This window comes from Chionomys nivalis, chromosome 23 (genome assembly GCF_950005125.1).
Source record: "Chionomys nivalis chromosome 23, mChiNiv1.1, whole genome shotgun sequence".
NCBI lineage: Eukaryota > Metazoa > Chordata > Mammalia > Rodentia > Cricetidae > Chionomys > Chionomys nivalis.
The window spans coordinates 9,085,367-9,104,126 of record NC_080108.1 but is presented as its reverse complement, the minus strand read 5'-3'; the positions used below and the strand labels follow the sequence as shown (position 1 = coordinate 9,104,126).

At 37.3% G+C, this 18,760-nt stretch overlaps 1 protein-coding gene across 1 annotated transcript in view; it reads left to right on the top strand.

The window, feature by feature from the left end:
• Nucleotides 1-18,760, top strand: part of Tyr (tyrosinase) — a 52,050-nt gene that overhangs the window by 8,616 nt on the left and 24,674 nt on the right. Inside the window, exons 2-3 of the mRNA XM_057756559.1 lie at nucleotides 2,340-2,556; nucleotides 12,009-12,156. Coding sequence (XP_057612542.1) covers nucleotides 2,340-2,556; nucleotides 12,009-12,156 — 365 coding nt within the window. The remainder of the gene's footprint in view (nucleotides 1-2,339; nucleotides 2,557-12,008; nucleotides 12,157-18,760) is intronic.

Below are 18,760 nucleotides of genomic sequence, written 5' to 3'. Positions count from 1 at the left end.
TTTTCTTTGGGGAAACGTCCTTAGCTATCTGGAATGTTGGGAGTCTCTCCCTATGCTTTAGCACTAGCTCCATCTAGTCCCCAGTCTTTGGGAACTACTGACAGGAATGGCAAGAACGAACTACCATTGTCTTTCAGGATGAGGAGAGTTTCAGAAAATGAATCTCCCTGGATGTGTTGGTTTAAGTTGGAGCAGATGTGTTTCAGGGCTGATGGAATGAAAGCTAAATGGGTAGATTAGTCAACACAGATTAATTCTCACCAACATAACTCCATGAACTCAATGTGTGTCCTTCAAATTGACTTGCTGAAACTTGAACTCCCAATGTAACTGACTGTATTTTCAGATATGACTTTTAAGAAAATAATTATAGTTAAGTGAAGGGAGAACTTAGACCACCATTTTAAACATTAATCTTTATTGGGACTGGCATTTGATAGTCTAATTTGTGTCCAAAAAATTCCCAACTATACCTTGAGCTATCAACAGTTGGAATTCATGAAATGGAGCCAAATTTCTTTCTTTGACCTTGGGTGGCTTGTCAGTACTGTGTCTGGCTCCCTGAAGTATTCCAAAGTAACTCACTAGTGCAGTCTTCATTCTTTTTTCTTCATTTCTTCCCTCTGAGTACAATAATTAATCTTTTTAAAATAATTTATTTTGTGTGTATCGGTGTGAAGGTGTCAGATTCCCTGGAACTGGAGTTACAGACAATTATGAGCTGCGATGTAGGTGCTAGGAATTGAACCTGGATCTTCTGGAAAAGCAGACAGTGCTCTTAGCCACTGAAATATCTCTCCAGTCCACAATAATTAATCTGATAAGGGTTCCTGTGCTCAAATAAACAAGTTCCATCTCCCAGTACTGCATCTTGATTGCCAAAATCATATGCAAACTAGATGAAGACCCGGAGCTCTGGTGTTTATTTTGACATAGATGTGCTATAAAAATCATTGGCTGTTGAACTCCCCTGCATGAGTTACAAATGTATAAAGACGGAAAGGTGCAATGGCTTGGTGAGTTAAGGACTCACTTGAGAGCATATAACCAGGACCTCTTAAATCCTAAGTAGGAGTAATAGCTTCCTGTTAGCACTGATTGCTTGAAAAAATGGAAATGGGAAATTGCCAGAGAAATCTTCCTAGCCAAACTAGACAAATGAATGAGCACTGTTCCAGGGAGAGACCTTGTCTTAATGTACGTCATAGTGAATGAATGAGGAAGACACTCAACATCATCCTCTGGCCTCTACAGGCATACACAAATATGTTTGTACATGCACACCTGCACACACACACACCTACACATGTGCATTTGCACACACATGTGCAAGTAAATGAACAAATACAGCTCTGAGTACACTAAAGATGGGGCTGAAGCGCTTGGTTTGTGATGGAAAAAGTCTGATTTTATTTTGAAATTGTCTACTCCTCTGTCCTCAGTTTCTTTATTAATATGGAGAGCATTGCCACATGACTTAAATGAAATATTTCATGCAGCATGGAACCCTAACACTTCTCCTATAAAACTGTGAAGAATTATGATTCTTTTAATAATAATTGGCTGCTAGGGAGGAACATAGGAACTTGGAGAACGGCTAAGCATCAAAAGTTCCCGTGAGTAAGACTATGTTATATATCAAGTCAGACATTAAAAATGGATGTTATAGCCGGGCGATGGTGGCGCACGCCTTTAATCCCAGCACTCGGGAGGCAGAGGCAGGAGGATCTCTGTGAGTTCGAGACCAGCCTGGTCTACAAGAGCTAGTTCCAGGACAGGCTCCAATGCCACAGAGAAACCCTGTCTCGAAAAACCAAAAAAAAAAAAAAAAAAAAATGGATGTTATGACTAAAACAAAAACTGGGAATAGAATGCTCACCAGTACTTGGTATTACTATTTTTAATAAATATTCATGTTGGGTATTTGTTATTGGTCGTGTGATGGGATTTTGATTTTACATGGAACAGTAGCTGCCTTTCCTGTCATAACGAGACTTAGAACCTCACATGGTGATTAATATATGGTAGAGGTTTTGCAAATCAATTGTAACTCAAATATTTATAGAAAGTACTCAATTTGATTACAATTTAGTGCATAAGACTTAGGAAACCAAAGCCACTGTGTTACATGCTTGAAGTAGTTACTACTAGACATAGGACTACAACTCCTCCCTGGCTTCGACATTCCTTTGCTTGTCCTGCCAGCTCTACTGCATCCATTGACATTTTCATTTCATTGTCAGGAAGCTGAATGAAGATAGTGGTGAGTAATATCAACATTTCTCCCTGCTCTACTTGACTCAGAGATAAGGAATTTAACATAAAGCATTTTTTCCCAGATCATCTGTAGCAGACCAGAAGAGTATAATAGCCAACAGACTTTATGCGACGGGACACCTGAGGGACCACTGACACGCAACCCTGGAAACCATGACCAAGCCAAAACCCCGAGGCTTCCGTCTTCCGCAGATGTGGAATTTTGTCTGAGTTTGACCCAGTATGAAACTGGCTCCATGGATAGAACTGCCAATTTCAGCTTTAGAAACACAGTGGAAGGTAATATCCTTGTTTTTACTAACTGTGATTCTTTTCTCCTTGTTTACCATCTCCTCCAGAGAATGGGCTCATATATATTTAGAATTTATAATTCTGTCAGTTGTACAATGCTATGCTTTGCACTTACTCATACTGACAGTAAACCTAGCCAGCTCAGAACATCATACCATATTCTAGCAGTTTAGTGATACAAAAGCAAGTCATATATTCTACTCATCATGTGAAAAAGTGGGCATAACAGGCAGTTTTCCATAAAGCAAATATCTCTTATTTCAAATTAACAAAAGACAAAAGAGATAGATTCTCTGAAGCCAGAAGTGAGTGACCATGACCTGAGAACATGGAATCAAGTTCCACAAATACTCTTTTCTAACATGGTAAGAGTTCTATGAAGCTTTATAGCAATAGAACAAAGAGAATCATTGGACAAGACACTTTGCAGATACATCAGGGGAAATATCAGTTAAGTGATATACAGAAGAGCAGAGATATCCAACCTAGAGACATCAGATGGTATTTGACCCTATTCTTAGACTTTTTTTTTTTTTTGGTCAAAAGTGGGAGTCTGCATTTCACAAACTTTTTACCCAATGATCATAAAGATGTTAGGTTACATACAGAAGAAAGCAACGATGGTTGTTAGTTATTAAAAACATCCCAAGGCCGGGCGGTGGTGGCGCACGCCTTTAATCCTAGCACTCGGGAGGCAGAAACAGGTAGATCTCTGTGAGTTCGAGGCCAGCCTGGACTACAAGAGCTAGTTCCAGGACAGGAACCAAAAGCTACGGAGAAACCCTGTCTCGAAAAATAAAAAAATAAAAAATAAAAATAAATAAATAAATAAATAAATACATCCCAAGATAGTTTGATTCAACTTGTTCTGTTAACTAGACTTTGCAGTCCCATAGTCTTTCCAGGAATTCTCATTCACAGAGCCAATGGTGAATGGAGGGAAGTTGTTTTAACAGCGGTATGTTAGAACAAAGTTAAACCATTCCATAATTAAAACTGAGTGTACTGTGGAATTAGAGACACAGCACTATGGAAAGCCAGTGCTTTCTCAAGATCCAAATGTGCTTCTTCCTCTCTGATTTAGCATACCTAGAGACTAGGTTATTTGAAGCAATTTTGTTTTGCTAACTGTAATAAAGACATGACTCATGTCAATATGAGTCTGTCTCCTTGCATCCCAACACCGGTACTTCACCAGAGGTAGTTCCTCATATCCTTTAATACTCTCTAATTCAGCCTCTCTCTGCCTGTTCACATCTCCCTTTCAGGACCAGTTCATTCTTGTGCAATCGAAACAGACCCTTTGATATGTCCATAGCATGCACTACAGTTATATTGAGGAGACAATCCTACCAACAAACTAATTTTAAAGGGCAACAAAAATGAATGAACTCAAGTCACAGATTCCAAACATGAGCAAACATAGGAGCTAGCCTCGAACAAGGCTCTTAGAAATTAACATCAGATGTCACATCACAAAAGTCCTTTGCAATTTACCAAGTGGGCAATCTTCATCTCTTCCATAAGGAATCTTATCAACCTATCTCCTTGTCCTTCGTGTGTTGCATTACCTTAACTTCTTTTAACCTATGGAATGAGTTTTCTGTCTGTTCTGATGATGACAAGAGAATGAGGGACCTTCTGGCACTGTAGACCTTTACTTGGTGAAAAACCAGCAGAGAGGATTCTCTTGAAATCAAAGCCAACATTCCAGCTGCAAGCTGTTATCATTATAAGACAGAAGAGAATGAGGTTAAAATGTTTACTTTTTGGCCCAAAGTTTGTCATTTCTAGGGATAACCACTGAGTAGTCAATGAAAGAATGCCAAGTGATTGACAAATGTCCTTTATGGTCGTTCTCTGGGTTTATGGTGTAGGGCTAGCAAGAAGTGAAAGAAAAAGCTTACGTCAACTATTTATTTAGGAAATTGTCACAGCTCAACCCTTACAAACGAGCTTTACAAAATGGTGCAGCCATTGCGATGCATTTCCCTTTTCTTCTTTCATTCTAAACAATAATCCTAAAGCCTTACACCAATAAGTAATGTAAGAAAGGAAGTCACATCTTGAAGATAAACGTTGGTGACTGCTGTTAAAGATTATGCCTATGATTCTTCTCTAACAGCAATAAAATGGTGCTCTAAATAAGACCGTTGTTATGTGCAGAACATCCTGTCACCACTTTGTATGATGTTGCTTCAGACTTGATGAATATCTCCTGTAGATTACGTCATTATTCTCAGGTTTGGCAGTGTTAAATAATGAGGCTACCCTTGGTCACCTGGTGAGTTGGCAGCCCCAAACTTGTATCTAGTTTGTTTAAGGACAATGTACGGAATGCAAGGACACTGCATTCTGATGGCCCATATGGTTCAAAGTTGTCTGAGGGTGGGCAATATTGTTGTGCACACAAGATCAGCAGAGACGGTGGTTTGGAAGGAACCTCTGGAGGGTTCCAGGTTCTTGAATCCCTTTTAGGGAATCAGGGAATGAACAGGAGCAGAGTGGTTGGGAGCAGAAGCACAGTTGTGTTTTTCTTTATTTGCTTGTTTGTTTTCAGAGAAAAGCTTCCTCTAAAAGAAGAGACCCTAAGCAAAGCAAAGTCTTGGAAGCTCAGCATCAATGCCACACAATGAATCACATGGGCTCTCTAGGCTACTTGAATAGCATGTACTTTGTTGCAAAATGCTTTATTTGTTATACATTGGCCTTGGGCAAAGGTGCCCAGCCTTGTTCTTGACCAACAGCCTTTCCTCCGATGCTAATTTTGCAACCTTTGGAAAAGAATTTCCAGATCTTACTGTCTACCCTAATCTTTTGTCTTGAATACAGTCAATAGAAATATATGCAGTCATAAAGAAAAGCAAAATCATGACATTTACAGGGAAATGGATGAAATTGGAAATCATTAACTAAAATAAATCATATTCATAAAGACAATGATATCATTTTTCCTCACACACAGAGCATAGATTTAAAATTATATACTTATGTATATTTTTAAATGCATATATATATAGTTGTAGATATGCATGTGTGGGTCATGAAGCTGGAAAAAGAATTATAATGTAAAGACAGAGATATTATGGGAGTTATAAATAAGATAAATGGAGCAATGCAATAGACAAATACTGGCATTAACGGAGGAAACAAAGGAAGCAGCTATATGTGTGCAGTGAAGGAGCAGAAGAAAGGAGAGCAAACTACTTATGATACATATGTCTAAAGAGTCCATAATGTAACCATTATTGTGTATTTTATTTTGAAAAGTGGATGGTATAAATGTAGTTTTTTGGTTTTTTGTTTTTGTTTTTTTTTTTTTTAATGTAAGAAGGCAATTCCTGATGCCATGGAACCTCAGAGCCTGTGGGCAGAAATGAAGGTATACAGTTTGGTACTTACTGTCTGACAGGACTGCATGTTTCCCCTGACTTTGCTAGGATTAGCAAACGTTCTCCAAATGCTAACATTCGTGACCTTGCAAAACAAACAGGCTCTGCCCTTAATGAAACTTGAGAACTTCGTGGTTTTTGGAAAAACTTTTAACCATCAGTAATATTATCTTTTTTAAAAATGTTATTATTATATTAATTATTTATCAGACGTAGTGTAGACACAGAAGTGCAGCAAAGGCATTTCGTTTTGTTAAAGTCTGAGCCAAAGAAAAGTGTCGCAGGTTGTCAGGTATTACAAATATTCACAAATGGTCAAAATACAGAGAATACGTGCCTATAAGATGTCCAGTCCTATTGGTACATCTACGGTGCAACTCCTACTCAGACTCAAGGAATATCATGAAAGAGACGGCATGTAATATCTAGTGGATCAGAACACTTGCAACTAGATAGTATCTTCTAGACATGGCAGGGATGTTATACCCAAGATATCTCAACAATATGTTGACCTTAACAATAACCCCCTCAATAACAAGAACTCACTTGTCCTGGCAAGGTAAATGGGCAGAATTTCTCAAGTCTTTCCTCACAGTAGAGAAGCCATAGAAAATCAATCAGTCCTGAGATGAGAATCAGTTTTCTTCAGGGATGAGATTACTAATTTGTTGTTCAATCCTATGTAGTCATCCCTAAACACACACACACATACACACATATTTGGGAAACACTGGTTGGATTTGGGAGATGGTGTATGTGTGTATAAAAATATTTATAAAAGAGGTCATGTGTTCAAGAGTAAAGCGTGGGCAGAGGATGGAAATTTTGTAAATAATAGTAGTCACATGAAATTCTCAAAAAACTAAATTTAAATTAGAAATGTTTCTTATTAATGACTGTACTGTAGAGATGCCATTCGGAGTTCTCAGGATTTAAAGCAGTGAATAGCAGCAGCAAAGGGGTAGCTCCAGACGGTGCTCTACCTACTGATCTCAAACACAGGGCTACCAAGCTCCAGTGCTATTTTCTTAGTGAATGAAATTAGCTTCTAGCCACTCAGGCTGGGGTTACTCAGTTCACTGCCTGATCTGAGCTTCCTGCAGACTGAAGTTTCGGCATCTCATTAACATCTAATGTTTCTGTACCCTGCAACTGCCTTCCAAGGCACTACCTCACTCTGGTCTTGTAGGTTAAATCCAGCTCTCTGATTTGTGTTTGCTCCCTGTTCTAAGGTCTTTAGATAACTTGGCTTAAAACATTATATTCCCTCTCAGGATAATAGCTGGTCACTGTTATTTAAGCCATATAGAGGGATAAAATGAGATTCCTCTCTGTAATTGACTTGTCCACCAGATGAATCATCATGTCATCAAAACTGGATCTCCTGTTCCATAGTGAAGGCTTATGAAGGTCCTGGGCTTTTCCTGAGGCTGAGACTGTCTCTTTTGAACAGGCACTAAGAAGCTCATGAGCTATCTGCCTTCCACACCCAGCAACAAACAATATATCCTGTCTCAAATAAGTTGTAGAGTGGGACCCAACACACCAACTTGTCCTCTTGTTGGACCCTGAATTCCAATCACGGAGAAGGAGTCACCCCAAGAGACCACTCTCACTCTGCAGTTGATGTAAAAGCACGAGGATTTTAATTAATTCTGTCGCGACAGGATCTTTCAGCATTCAAGAAGCCAAAAGACCCTGAGTAGCTGGTACAGGCTATTTTTAAAGAAAAAAGCCACAGAAAAAAAGGAAGGAGTCTGGGGGTTGTTTTTCCAACAATTAGGATTCGCTGATTCAAAGGGCTACTAGACTGGCCAGGGCAGGAGAGCGGTTGCTAGATCAGGCAGGGTAAGAGGGAACATCTGTGAGTCATCCTAACCATATCCGAGGAACTGAGTCAATATTCCCTGACCGAGGCCGAAGAACTGAGTCAACATCTAAGGGTTATCTTGCCCCAATTTCAATAACTGAGTTCTATTTGGAGAACATCCACAAGAACACAGGGATATGGAAAAATCCCCAACATTCCAGTACATGCATGTGAAGTTGTTAGGTCCTTGGTTCACAGGTGAGGGGGGAGCACTGCAGCTGAGAGGTCTCAGGAATGGCCTCAGAGTTGTCCTAGAGTTTTACACTTTTAGCTCTCCCGGAGCACCTATACTCACACAACACACATACACATACACACATATAATAATTTATAAAAGGAAATCCTAACAAAAAGTATGATAACTAATTCCATTTATGTTGTTATGATCATATTTTCTTTGAGAAAAATAGAAGTTAGATTACATTAAAAATATCTAAACACTTACTTAAAATTTTTCTCTATTTTATTTTATAGATCTGCTATGAATTGTATTAGTTATGACTCCTTACCTAGCCATGCTGGGTAGTAGTGGCACACATCTTTAATCCCAGTACAGAGGCAGGTAGATCTCAGTGAGTACAAGGACAGGCTGGTATACAAAGCGAGTTCCAGGACAGGGTCCAAAACTACTCAGGGAAACCCTGTCTCAAAAACAAAACAAAACAAAAATACCTGTCCATTAAATATAATCTTCCAAAATCATTGTGTCTATTTGAAATTACCATACTCACAATCTTCAGCTAAGTCCCTTTTTTAGGAGAGTAAGTTAAGAAGAAAGTCTGTCAAAGGGTTTAAGAATAATTTATCTCCTCATGTGCACTAAGATGAATTTGCTGTTTTGTTTTCTTTCTTCATTTCTGTTTTCAAATGACATTTAAAATATTAATATAATTCAAATATTAATTTCAGGTTAAACTAAAGCAATTAAGTTAATCTAGCCACCTGTGTTTTCATACATCAACACTTAAGAGGTATAAGAAATTACATTCAACATCACCTATGACCCCACATCTTGGAAAGAAAGGTGTCTGGTTAAACAAGAAAATATAAGTGAAAATGGCTTTACATTACCTGCCATATAGTAGCTAACTCATTCTCAAGAAAATATGGAGCGCCTACTTCTATGAAAATACTTTACAGCCTAAGTTGGCACATTGAAATTTTATGGGTAAAATTATTGTTGGTTCTTTTTGTTAATGTCAAAATATAGAAGACAAGAAGCTCATGTGAAGAAAATAATGTGATCAGAGGTAAATATTTTGAAGCATAGTTTAGGTTTGGAGAACAAAGAACAATTTAGTCAAAATCAGTAAATTTCAACCCCGATTGCACATTAGAATCACTTAGGGGCTTTTAAGACTCTAAGTGACTGAATTCAATTCTAAAACAATTAAATCCAAATCTCCAGGTATCAGAGATAAACATCGATATCTAAAACAAACAAATAAGCCAAACCTCTCCAGAGAAGAATTGGGGGAGAAATAAAAGAGAAAAGGAGATGGATTGGCAAATTGAAGCTGCCTGATGTCATTCATCTAAAGCAGTCCCTAAATTTCCCATAGGAATGACACAAATGAACTTAAAGATGTAACTCGCAATATGTTGAGCTATTATTGTTGCTGCCCTTTGTAAAGAATTTGGAGCCATTTTGGCATATAGGGTTACTACCATATTCCCTACCGTGTTGTGGGATGTTCCCTGACTATGGGGAATTTGACAGTCAGCAAATGAAATACCTTCCTAACATCCTGTGTGTTCCTTAATGCAGCTGACTTTGAAAGTGACAAGGGTACAAACTCATTTGAAGAACACAGCACAGAGAGATTTCTAGTTAAGCCGGCAAGTTCACACATAGCCTCACAGGTTTGAGGAGATTATCCTTTTTTTCTCAGTCTCTGTTGTACATTTATCTTTTAAATACAGAAGCATTTGAGACTCTGATTTTTATTATGAGAAGTCACAATAAATTATTTGATCTCACTTTCGAGGCTTTCACTTCTGATCTATTTGAAAAACCTGCTATTTGGAAAAGATCACAGGTTTGGAAGTCAATCACAGCCGTGATTAATTTGTTTGTTATTCAAATACTAGTTTGACTTTAGTTGTGTTACATAAATCACAAACTGCTGTTTTCTCATCAGTAAAATGGGGACACCAACAATATTGTCCAGTTGCAAGTAATGCCTTTGCTCAAATGAGAAAATGTACAAGAATGATATTTGAATTTGGCTTTATGGAAGTAACGTAATTTTTCTTTTAGAAAAGAGCAAAATGCAAGAAGTAAAATTGACAGAGGAATCATTTCTCTTTTATAAAGATAATTTCAGTAGCTACAATCTATATAGCCTACATCTCCAAATGAACTGTGAAGTAAAAGAGAAAATAATATATTTTCATGTTAGTATCATTTCAATCTCTAATTGTTTGTCCCACATTAAAATCATTAAAGTCAGCCGGGCGGTGGTGGCGCACGCCTTTAATCCCAGCACTCGGGAGGCAGAGGCAGGCGGATCTCTGTGAGTTCAAGGCCGGCCTGGTCTACAAGAGCTAGTTCCAGGACAGGCTCCAAAGCTACAGAGAAACCCTGTCTCGAAAAACAAAAAAAACAAAAAAAAAAAAAAAAAAATCATTAAAGTCCCCTTGTAGGTAACTATCTGATTGCCCACCTCTGTCAGCCACACACAGAAAAGGCATGGGTTTTTTGTTTGTTTGTTTGTTTTTAGCAGATTCAGCAATGAGCACACATTTATCAACTAAACCAGAAGCAGAGAGGGAAGTTATTACTCAGGACACTTCTGCTGCTACCAGATCGATGCTAGGTGCTTTCACACCAGCCATCATAATTAATATTTACATCCTAAGAAATATGTTTAGCTTTCCTCTATTATATCAATGACAAAAGTGAGGCAAAAAAGTTACCTAAATTGATGAACGCTGTATTTCTTTCTAGTAAATATCCTACTGCATCAGTGTTTTCAAACAAGGCTACGCAGTGTGTCAGGCTCTCAGAAGAATACAAAGCACAGAGAGCTTGGAAAGAACTTATTTTTCCATCCGTATCCTCCTATAGTTTCCACATAACTGAGAAGTGATGAAGGACTCCTGACACGACTGCACCCTCAAAATCATCTTGCATAATCATTTTTAGAAAAAAATCATCTTGTTTCCACTTTTCATACAGCATTTTTCAGAGATGGTAAAATTATCTATGATCTCAAAAACGAAATACATTACAAGTATTAGTGCCAATGTTGCCGAAGTATGTAATGATTAAGCTATAGAAAAGTGTATTCGGTTAATTTATTTTTATCTTATTCTTAATTGAGAAATAAAATTGTTTTTATTTATGGTACATGATATTATGATGCTGGTATACACCTTACAGAATGACTAAATCAAGCTAAGCATCACATATCATACCTTATATACTTACTTTTCTTCAGTGTAAATGTTTGCTATCTATTTTCTTATCAGTTTCCAAGTGTACCATGACTGTGATGAACTGTTACATAAATTTTATTTGATTAGTATATCCCTAAACTTCACCAACCTGAAAAATGAAGTGGAGGGTTTTGTATGTTCTCACAGTGACCATACAAAGAGATGAAGATTTGATTTTGTTTTTGAAAATGAGTTCTAATTAGCTGTGAAATGAATGTTCTACAAAAACAAAAACATTATGACCTGATGTCCCTAGGACAATTACAGATGAATGTCAATAAGGTTGATGACAAATTTCATGCTTCTTCTGGTACCAGGATCCAAAACTAAAGTATTTGTTAGAACCAGAGAAAAAGAAGTTACAAAGATACTATAAGAACCCCTCTAGGGGTTGTTAGACATTTAAATGAGAGTGAATGCTGATTATTACAAAGGTTTCCTGCACATTTTAGTAGTAGTCAAAAAACTTAACAGAGATGCATCATGAGAGAGTCTGTGATGACTCGGCCTATCTCACCAATTAATCCACCACACAGTGTACCCTGTGTGGTGTACCTGATAACTTCCAGTTCTGCCAGGATCTCAATGGATATTCAGAATAAAACATCAAATGAGGTTACTGCTTTGTTTTTGTAGAATTAGGCTTTCCTCTATAGTTATCGATGAGGGGAGATGATCACTTAGATTTTCAGTCATTTAGGTATACTAATTTGGAAAATTTTCTTTTTTGTCAACAGGATTTGCCAGTCCACTCACAGGGATAGCAGACGCTTCTCAGAGCAGCATGCACAATGCCTTACATATCTATATGAATGGAACAATGTCTCAAGTCCAGGGATCGGCCAATGATCCCATTTTTCTTCTTCATCATGCTTTTGTGGACAGGTTGGTTGACATTTCTTCATAAATTATGTGTTCGTTGGATTTAAATGGACTATCAGTGTAACGATCATATAAATTTTAGTTATCATACAAAGCTTTATAAATTATGGTGGTCCGGTCTGTTACCTTGAGAGACCCTAAGCAAAGGCTAAAGTGCAAATCTTTATGGAAGCAATATGTAGTGAAGAGAAATCAGTAAGTGGGGAGGCATGATAAGGAAGGAGAAAAATTCAAGTTAGGCTACAGTATCAGTTCAGGTGTCAATTCAGACATATCTGGAACAGTGTAGGCTGCTTTTTATTTAATATTAGGTTAGGACAAGGGAATAGATTCAGAATCTAATATTAAAGCATCAATTAGCTACAGGTTAACTTGAGATAGGGAATGTCAAACTCCCAACTGCTATCATGATTCCTTAGGCTATGTGCTAAAGATTTGAAAGCTTGCAAATGTTTGAGGTTAAGAGTAAAATCATGAATGTAGGGATTCAACTATGTACAGAAGGGAAAAACAATGACAGTTTTCTGATTAAAGGGAAAGGCCTTTTCAGACACCCTCTCCACTATTGCTAAGAGTCTTAGCTGGGGTCATCCTTGTGGATCCCTGGGAATTTCTCTAACACCAGGTTTCTCCCTAGGGATGGGGAACTGGGGTTGGTAAATAAAATAAAAAGTGATTTTTTAAATTAAAAAAAAAAAGAAAAAAGAGAATGACAGTTTTCATGGAAGAGATAAAGACATGTAATTGTTTCACAGGAATTTGCATGGTTTAGAACTCATTTGGTTCATTACTATTTTTTTTTTTTTTTTTTTTGGTTTTTCGAGACAGGGTTTCTCTGTGGTTTTGGAGCCTGTCCTGGAACTAGCTCTGTAGACCAGGCTGGTCTCGAACTCACAGAGATCCGCCTGCCTCTGCCTCCCAAGTGCTGGGATTAAAGGCGTGCGCCACCACCGCCCGGCTTGGTTCATTACTATTTTTAAAACAAGCAGATACTTGGGTGTGAGAAGATGTGTTTAGTGGTGTCAGTCATTCGGACCTTAGAGAAGCAGCTGCCATCGCTCCTGACATCAGGATTTTAACAGAAGCAGCCATGTGTCGGGAGTGGTTGCTACCAGCATAGATCGCTGGATGTAAAACTTTTAATAGTCAGAATTCCTCAATGAGTACCACTGAGAGCTTAGACAAATCATGGAGGTATTCTGTTTTCCTTTTCTTTTCTCTAAATGTGGCCTTTAGTAGAAGTCACGAAGAAGTAGAGGTTATAATAAGCCCGTAAGCCATGGAACTAACTAAACAGATATGTAGGTATAGTAGGCAGTACAGACAAGACATGGCTGACTTGCTGACAACCATAGAGCCTTTAGGGTGTATACATAATAGAAATAATATAATAATATCATTTTGGTTATATTGCTAAATAGTAGTAATAAGCTTAACAATACTCTAAAATAGTGAGTTATAATATTCTTATTCCCCAGCAGTTTGAATAACCATTCTTCAACAAGTGGATTACTTTAAAAAGTTTGAATATTGTAAATGATACAAAGAATAGTACTATAAATGAACAGTGTATGTAATTTAGGTGTAGAATCTTGCAAACTTATTTACTATTACTAGGTGACAATTCCTAGGTAACAATATTTCAGAAGATCTCATTATTTTTATGTTTTCATTCAATGTTATTCAAGAAATTGTTAGGATGAGTTGGGCACTCACTATATGCTCTTCATAACTGAGATTGTTAGTAAGCACAGAGCGATGAACTGTACAAATATTTAGAAGTCTTGGGATACTTTAAGTATATTCCTCTCTATATAACTCAATTAATTTCTCTGGGTAACTTATTGAATCATTTTAAGTCCAGAGATCCATTTTCTTCATTTTTCTTTTATTTTATTTTTGTTTAAATATTTTTTTTTATTTTACACACCAACCGCAGTTTCTCCTCCTTCCCCTTCTTCTGCCTCCTCCTTTCCATTCCCCGCCTCCCATCCACTCCTCAAGGGGGAAGGCCTCCTTTGGGGAGTCGTCTGTAGAGCTTAATTCATTGCATTTTAATCATCTAAGTACTAGCTTATTTCAACAGATCTTCAATTTTAGTTTAAGTCTCATTTGATCAGTCTCCACCTGTTTGCTCTGTACTCAGCACGACCCCAAGTAATTTGTAGCTGAGTGAATAAATGAAGGATTCCAAATGCACACCTAAAATATGTTAATTAAGAACATGGGTAGAAGAACTGGCTTAATATATTTCCTATTTTCCTTCCACAAAATAAATGGTACTGAGCTCTTGCAAGCTACCGGGAAATTTAGTGATCACTAAAATAATGTTAATGTATTTATAATTGATGGACTTTACAGTGTTATTTACATTATAAAAAGAAGAATAAAGGCTACTTCAGCTGCATATGTGTCTTAATATATATCATTCTGCCTATTAATAAATAAGAAGAAAACATAAATTAATAGGCTATCCCTGACAATGAGATTAGATACAAATGTTAGTTTTTTAATTTGTTAATCTTTAGAAATGGATAAATATACTTCTTTAATAATAATATCATTGTTAATAATCTTTTAACAATGACAGTCAGTTCTAAAAACTCGAATGGAAGGAAATGGGCATTAGTTTTCCTACAACTCTCAAAATATGATAGAAATGTTTGTTTTCTTCTCACCAGTGTTTGTTAAAGTGATTTCTGGGGATACATATTAATTTTGAAGCCTACACTTCATAGATTGGTTTAATGAAGACTTCTATTAGACAGTTAAGCTCAAAGTACTGCATGCAGTATTCCCGGCATATATCACATGATGTCTGTCTAGCCTCAGCTTCTGAAATGCCTTCCCAACTTAGCAAAACATGTCATGGTGACGGCTTTATATGCAAATGTTCCTATTAAGTTCCTCTACAGACTGCTCTTCTTATTCCCCTTTGAAAATTCTTTATCTGTATTAAGGTTTAGAATCCACGTCTCATTTTGATATAATTTAGTTTGTTAGAAATGTCTCCATTTTCAACCTTTGAGAAAACGATGCCTTTCTCGGGAAACAATGGATTGTTGGTCAGTAGGACAGACTGAAGATAAATGTCTGGGACAGAATGGAGCTTCACGAAGACATTGTTTTGCTGATCACTTAAAAACTCAAGACTTTATGTATTCAAAAGCAAAGTACACTTCTTCACACATCTAGTACTAAAATCTGTATGTTTAGTACTATAATAATCCAATCTGTACTTTCAGCAAACATAAGTAACTTTTATAGTCCATAAATGACATAATGGACTTGAACAGGCAGCAATCACCATGCGTTTCACATCTCCACCTGGCTCTGTCCAATCTATATAATGTAAATTGGGTACATTTACAGGAAAATTTTGCTTCTGTGGTAATTGTGTCTTAATATGCAAAGACAATTGGGAGTGAAATAAAAAAATCATGGAAGTGAAGACACACCGGCGTCCTGGTTAGTCCCTTCATTCATAGTACTAACACTGTGACAATCACAAAGCAAATTTAACTATTTATTAAATATATTTATAACTGGAGACTCCTTGGAACATGTCTTTGACTTTGATTGGTGGCTTTTGAGAGTAAAAATGCTCAGCCCATAGCTACCTCAACATGTAATAAAGTATGTAATAAAAGAAGGTTCATATTACCTCCAGTTATTATAAAAAAACTACTAAAATATTAAGATCACAAGTAACACTTATAAGAAATTAACTATTTACCCAGTTATTTGTGTATTTTGTAAATGGACTCATTTAATACCTACAGATCCTGCCATCATACCAGTTAATTGCCATGTCAGTACATTATAGATAGATAGTACTATTATGGAGAGTTTAATCCCCGGCTACTGATCTCCTTCATAAAATACTTAATAGGTGTATGTCTTTATAGACAAAGAAAGGATACTCTTCCCCCAGTGACAAAGCTAGAACTACATCACAATGGTTGTTTTTAACAGAAGGCAAGGAATGTGGTTGCTACGGAGTGACACCTTCCAAGTAGAATTACAAAACTTGCAGTCTAAAACCAGACTGTCGCTAGTTAGAGTTACAAGATCACACAAGGCATTTTAACTGCTTATTACACTCTCGACTTATTGGACACAGAAGTGAGACTGTGTGAACAGATATACAGAACAACCAAGTGAGGCAGAGGATGAAAGAACAGAATAAGATGCTCACCTTTAGTGGTTCTTATTTAAGGTTCAAGATCCTAAAGATAAAGAGAAATGATGTTATAGAAAAACTATTAGCTCTGGAGTCAAAGTCTGCGGAAAACTTCTGGTGCTGCTCCGTGATCTTAAGTGAGATTGGAAAAGCTGGTAGACTTCTAGATGCCTATGTCTCCTGACATAGAAAACGATGGTAGTGATACTACCTTCTTCTAAACAATGGGTCTCAACTTTGTAAGTTGCAACACAGTATGAAGACTCTCTCATATGGAGTAAGAAGGATCTTTATAAGTTGCTACATATTCTCTGTTGTTTTCTTAGTGCTCATCAGCATTGATAGTACTACTTCTGCAGTTCTCTGAAGCCTGCCTTTTGAGTGTAGGACAATACATTTTAGGAATAGCGAACCTGCCTCCATCTCACCTACAGATGATCTCTTCCGCAGTGGTTTCTTGTCTCTATTTGCCAGCGAGGCCTTCCTTCTGCTCTACTCATCAAGTGTCCCCTGGGCTAGCTTGCTAAGAAGGCTACACCAAACTATATGTCCTCAAATCAGATGGGGAACCAAATTGGCAGCATAGTAAACCAAGCAGACTGGTGGCAGCAAGACAGGTCCCTGGGACTTCAGGAATGAACAACAGATTGCTTCCCAACTGGTGACTGGAGGCTGAAGCTTGCTCAGAAAGGCAGAAATATCAGGGTTATGGAAGGAGGTAATCTCAGAAATCAGAGAAATATCTTCAGCTCTGCTCTTGCCATCAGATGGGATGTCAGAGGGGAACCTGTCTCTGACAGGTTTGTTTCTTTTCTTATTATTGGACCATAACCAGGTTTAAAATGCTTCCTTGTTTTCTCCTCTGAATTAGAATTAATTTCCTATAATGAATTGCCATTGTGCCATTATAGTTATATTTGAGCATATTCCCACAGTTCCTTATCCTGTTAGATCTAGCTCCTAAAACTGTTTGTCTTTGTTAGATTGATTCATGTGTGTCTCTCCCACTGTATCTAGAGCTCTCTGCTGACAGAGTCTATATATTGATCACCTCTGGAATCTAGCAACATCCATTACACATAGAAACCATCCACTAGGACTTCCTAAAGTGCCGTGTAATTGATAATCTTGAGGCAGGCAGCCACTGCGGGTTATCAATAACATTTGTTGTGGGATAAAATATATCATCCACGGACACTGAATTGTACTCTATCTTGTGATACATAAATCAGTTGCTCTGACTAGTAACCTAAAACATTTCCTATAATGAAAAAAAATTCTCAATGCTTTGTAGAATCAATGTGCTTTGAAGGAGGGAAATTATAATATTGTTAATCTAAACATTTCATTGACAGAAGTGAATAGAAAATTAGGTCTTTGTCATTATCACTGAACTGTTAAATCTAAAGAGATTCTTAAGATCATGATCCAAATTTTTCAGGGCACAGTCGGAATAATCCCCTCACAGACAGGTTGGTACTAAGTGGGGAGGAATGCAAACTATTAGTTCCCTGAGACAATAAAGAATATCTAACATGACAACAGGATATTTATCCAAGGCAAGCAAAAGCAGTAGGATTGTGGGAAAATCTTATCTCCCTACTTAGAGACCAAAGATCAGAAGTTCTATAGTAGCACCAAATACTAGATCCAAGATAGCTATGCAATGAATCAAAAGGCCAGGAAACAGGACACCTTCAGACCCTATATCACATGATTGAGATCACAGGTTTTAGTAGTAAGCAGTTCTGATTTTTAAATCTTGATCTCCAGGCAACAAGGATGTAGGAGTGATCTTGGTCTAACATGAACTTTTAATGTCTCAAAGCTCTTTCCCAGTGATATACTTCCTTCAACAAAGCAGTGCTACTATAAAAAGGCCAAACCTTTTCCAACAATTGGGTCATAACTCCTAATGCTTCTCAAATAGTCCCACTATCTGGAGACTAAGCACTCAAATACATAGGCCTAAGGGGAGAGGTATTCTCATTCAAACAGCCAATAAACACTTGAGATCTGAACACAAAGAGTAGGTAGAATCTTTCCATAAGATGTGTCTGTCTTTTGTTTGTTTAAGAAGAAAAGGTTAGATAATATGTGCATATATGTATGCAAATGCAGTATTGAGAAGGTGAGGTATTTTGCTCTTATTTTATTGTTAATTTTTTTCATTCAATGGTCCTGGAAGTTATCAGTTTTAAATTTGGTTATGGCTACTTGGGAGGAAAAAGAAGAATTTATGAGAGTTTGAGGAAATATTTTACTTTATGTCATTTTAGACATCAGTAGGTTGCTGAAAGTTAGAAGTATACTGGTGTGGACAATGGAAATGTTCTACAACAGAGTGTAATTCTTCACAACCTGCTTGACACTAGGCAGTATCATTTCATATGTACCACCCCTTATCATCCTTTCAAAGTTTGC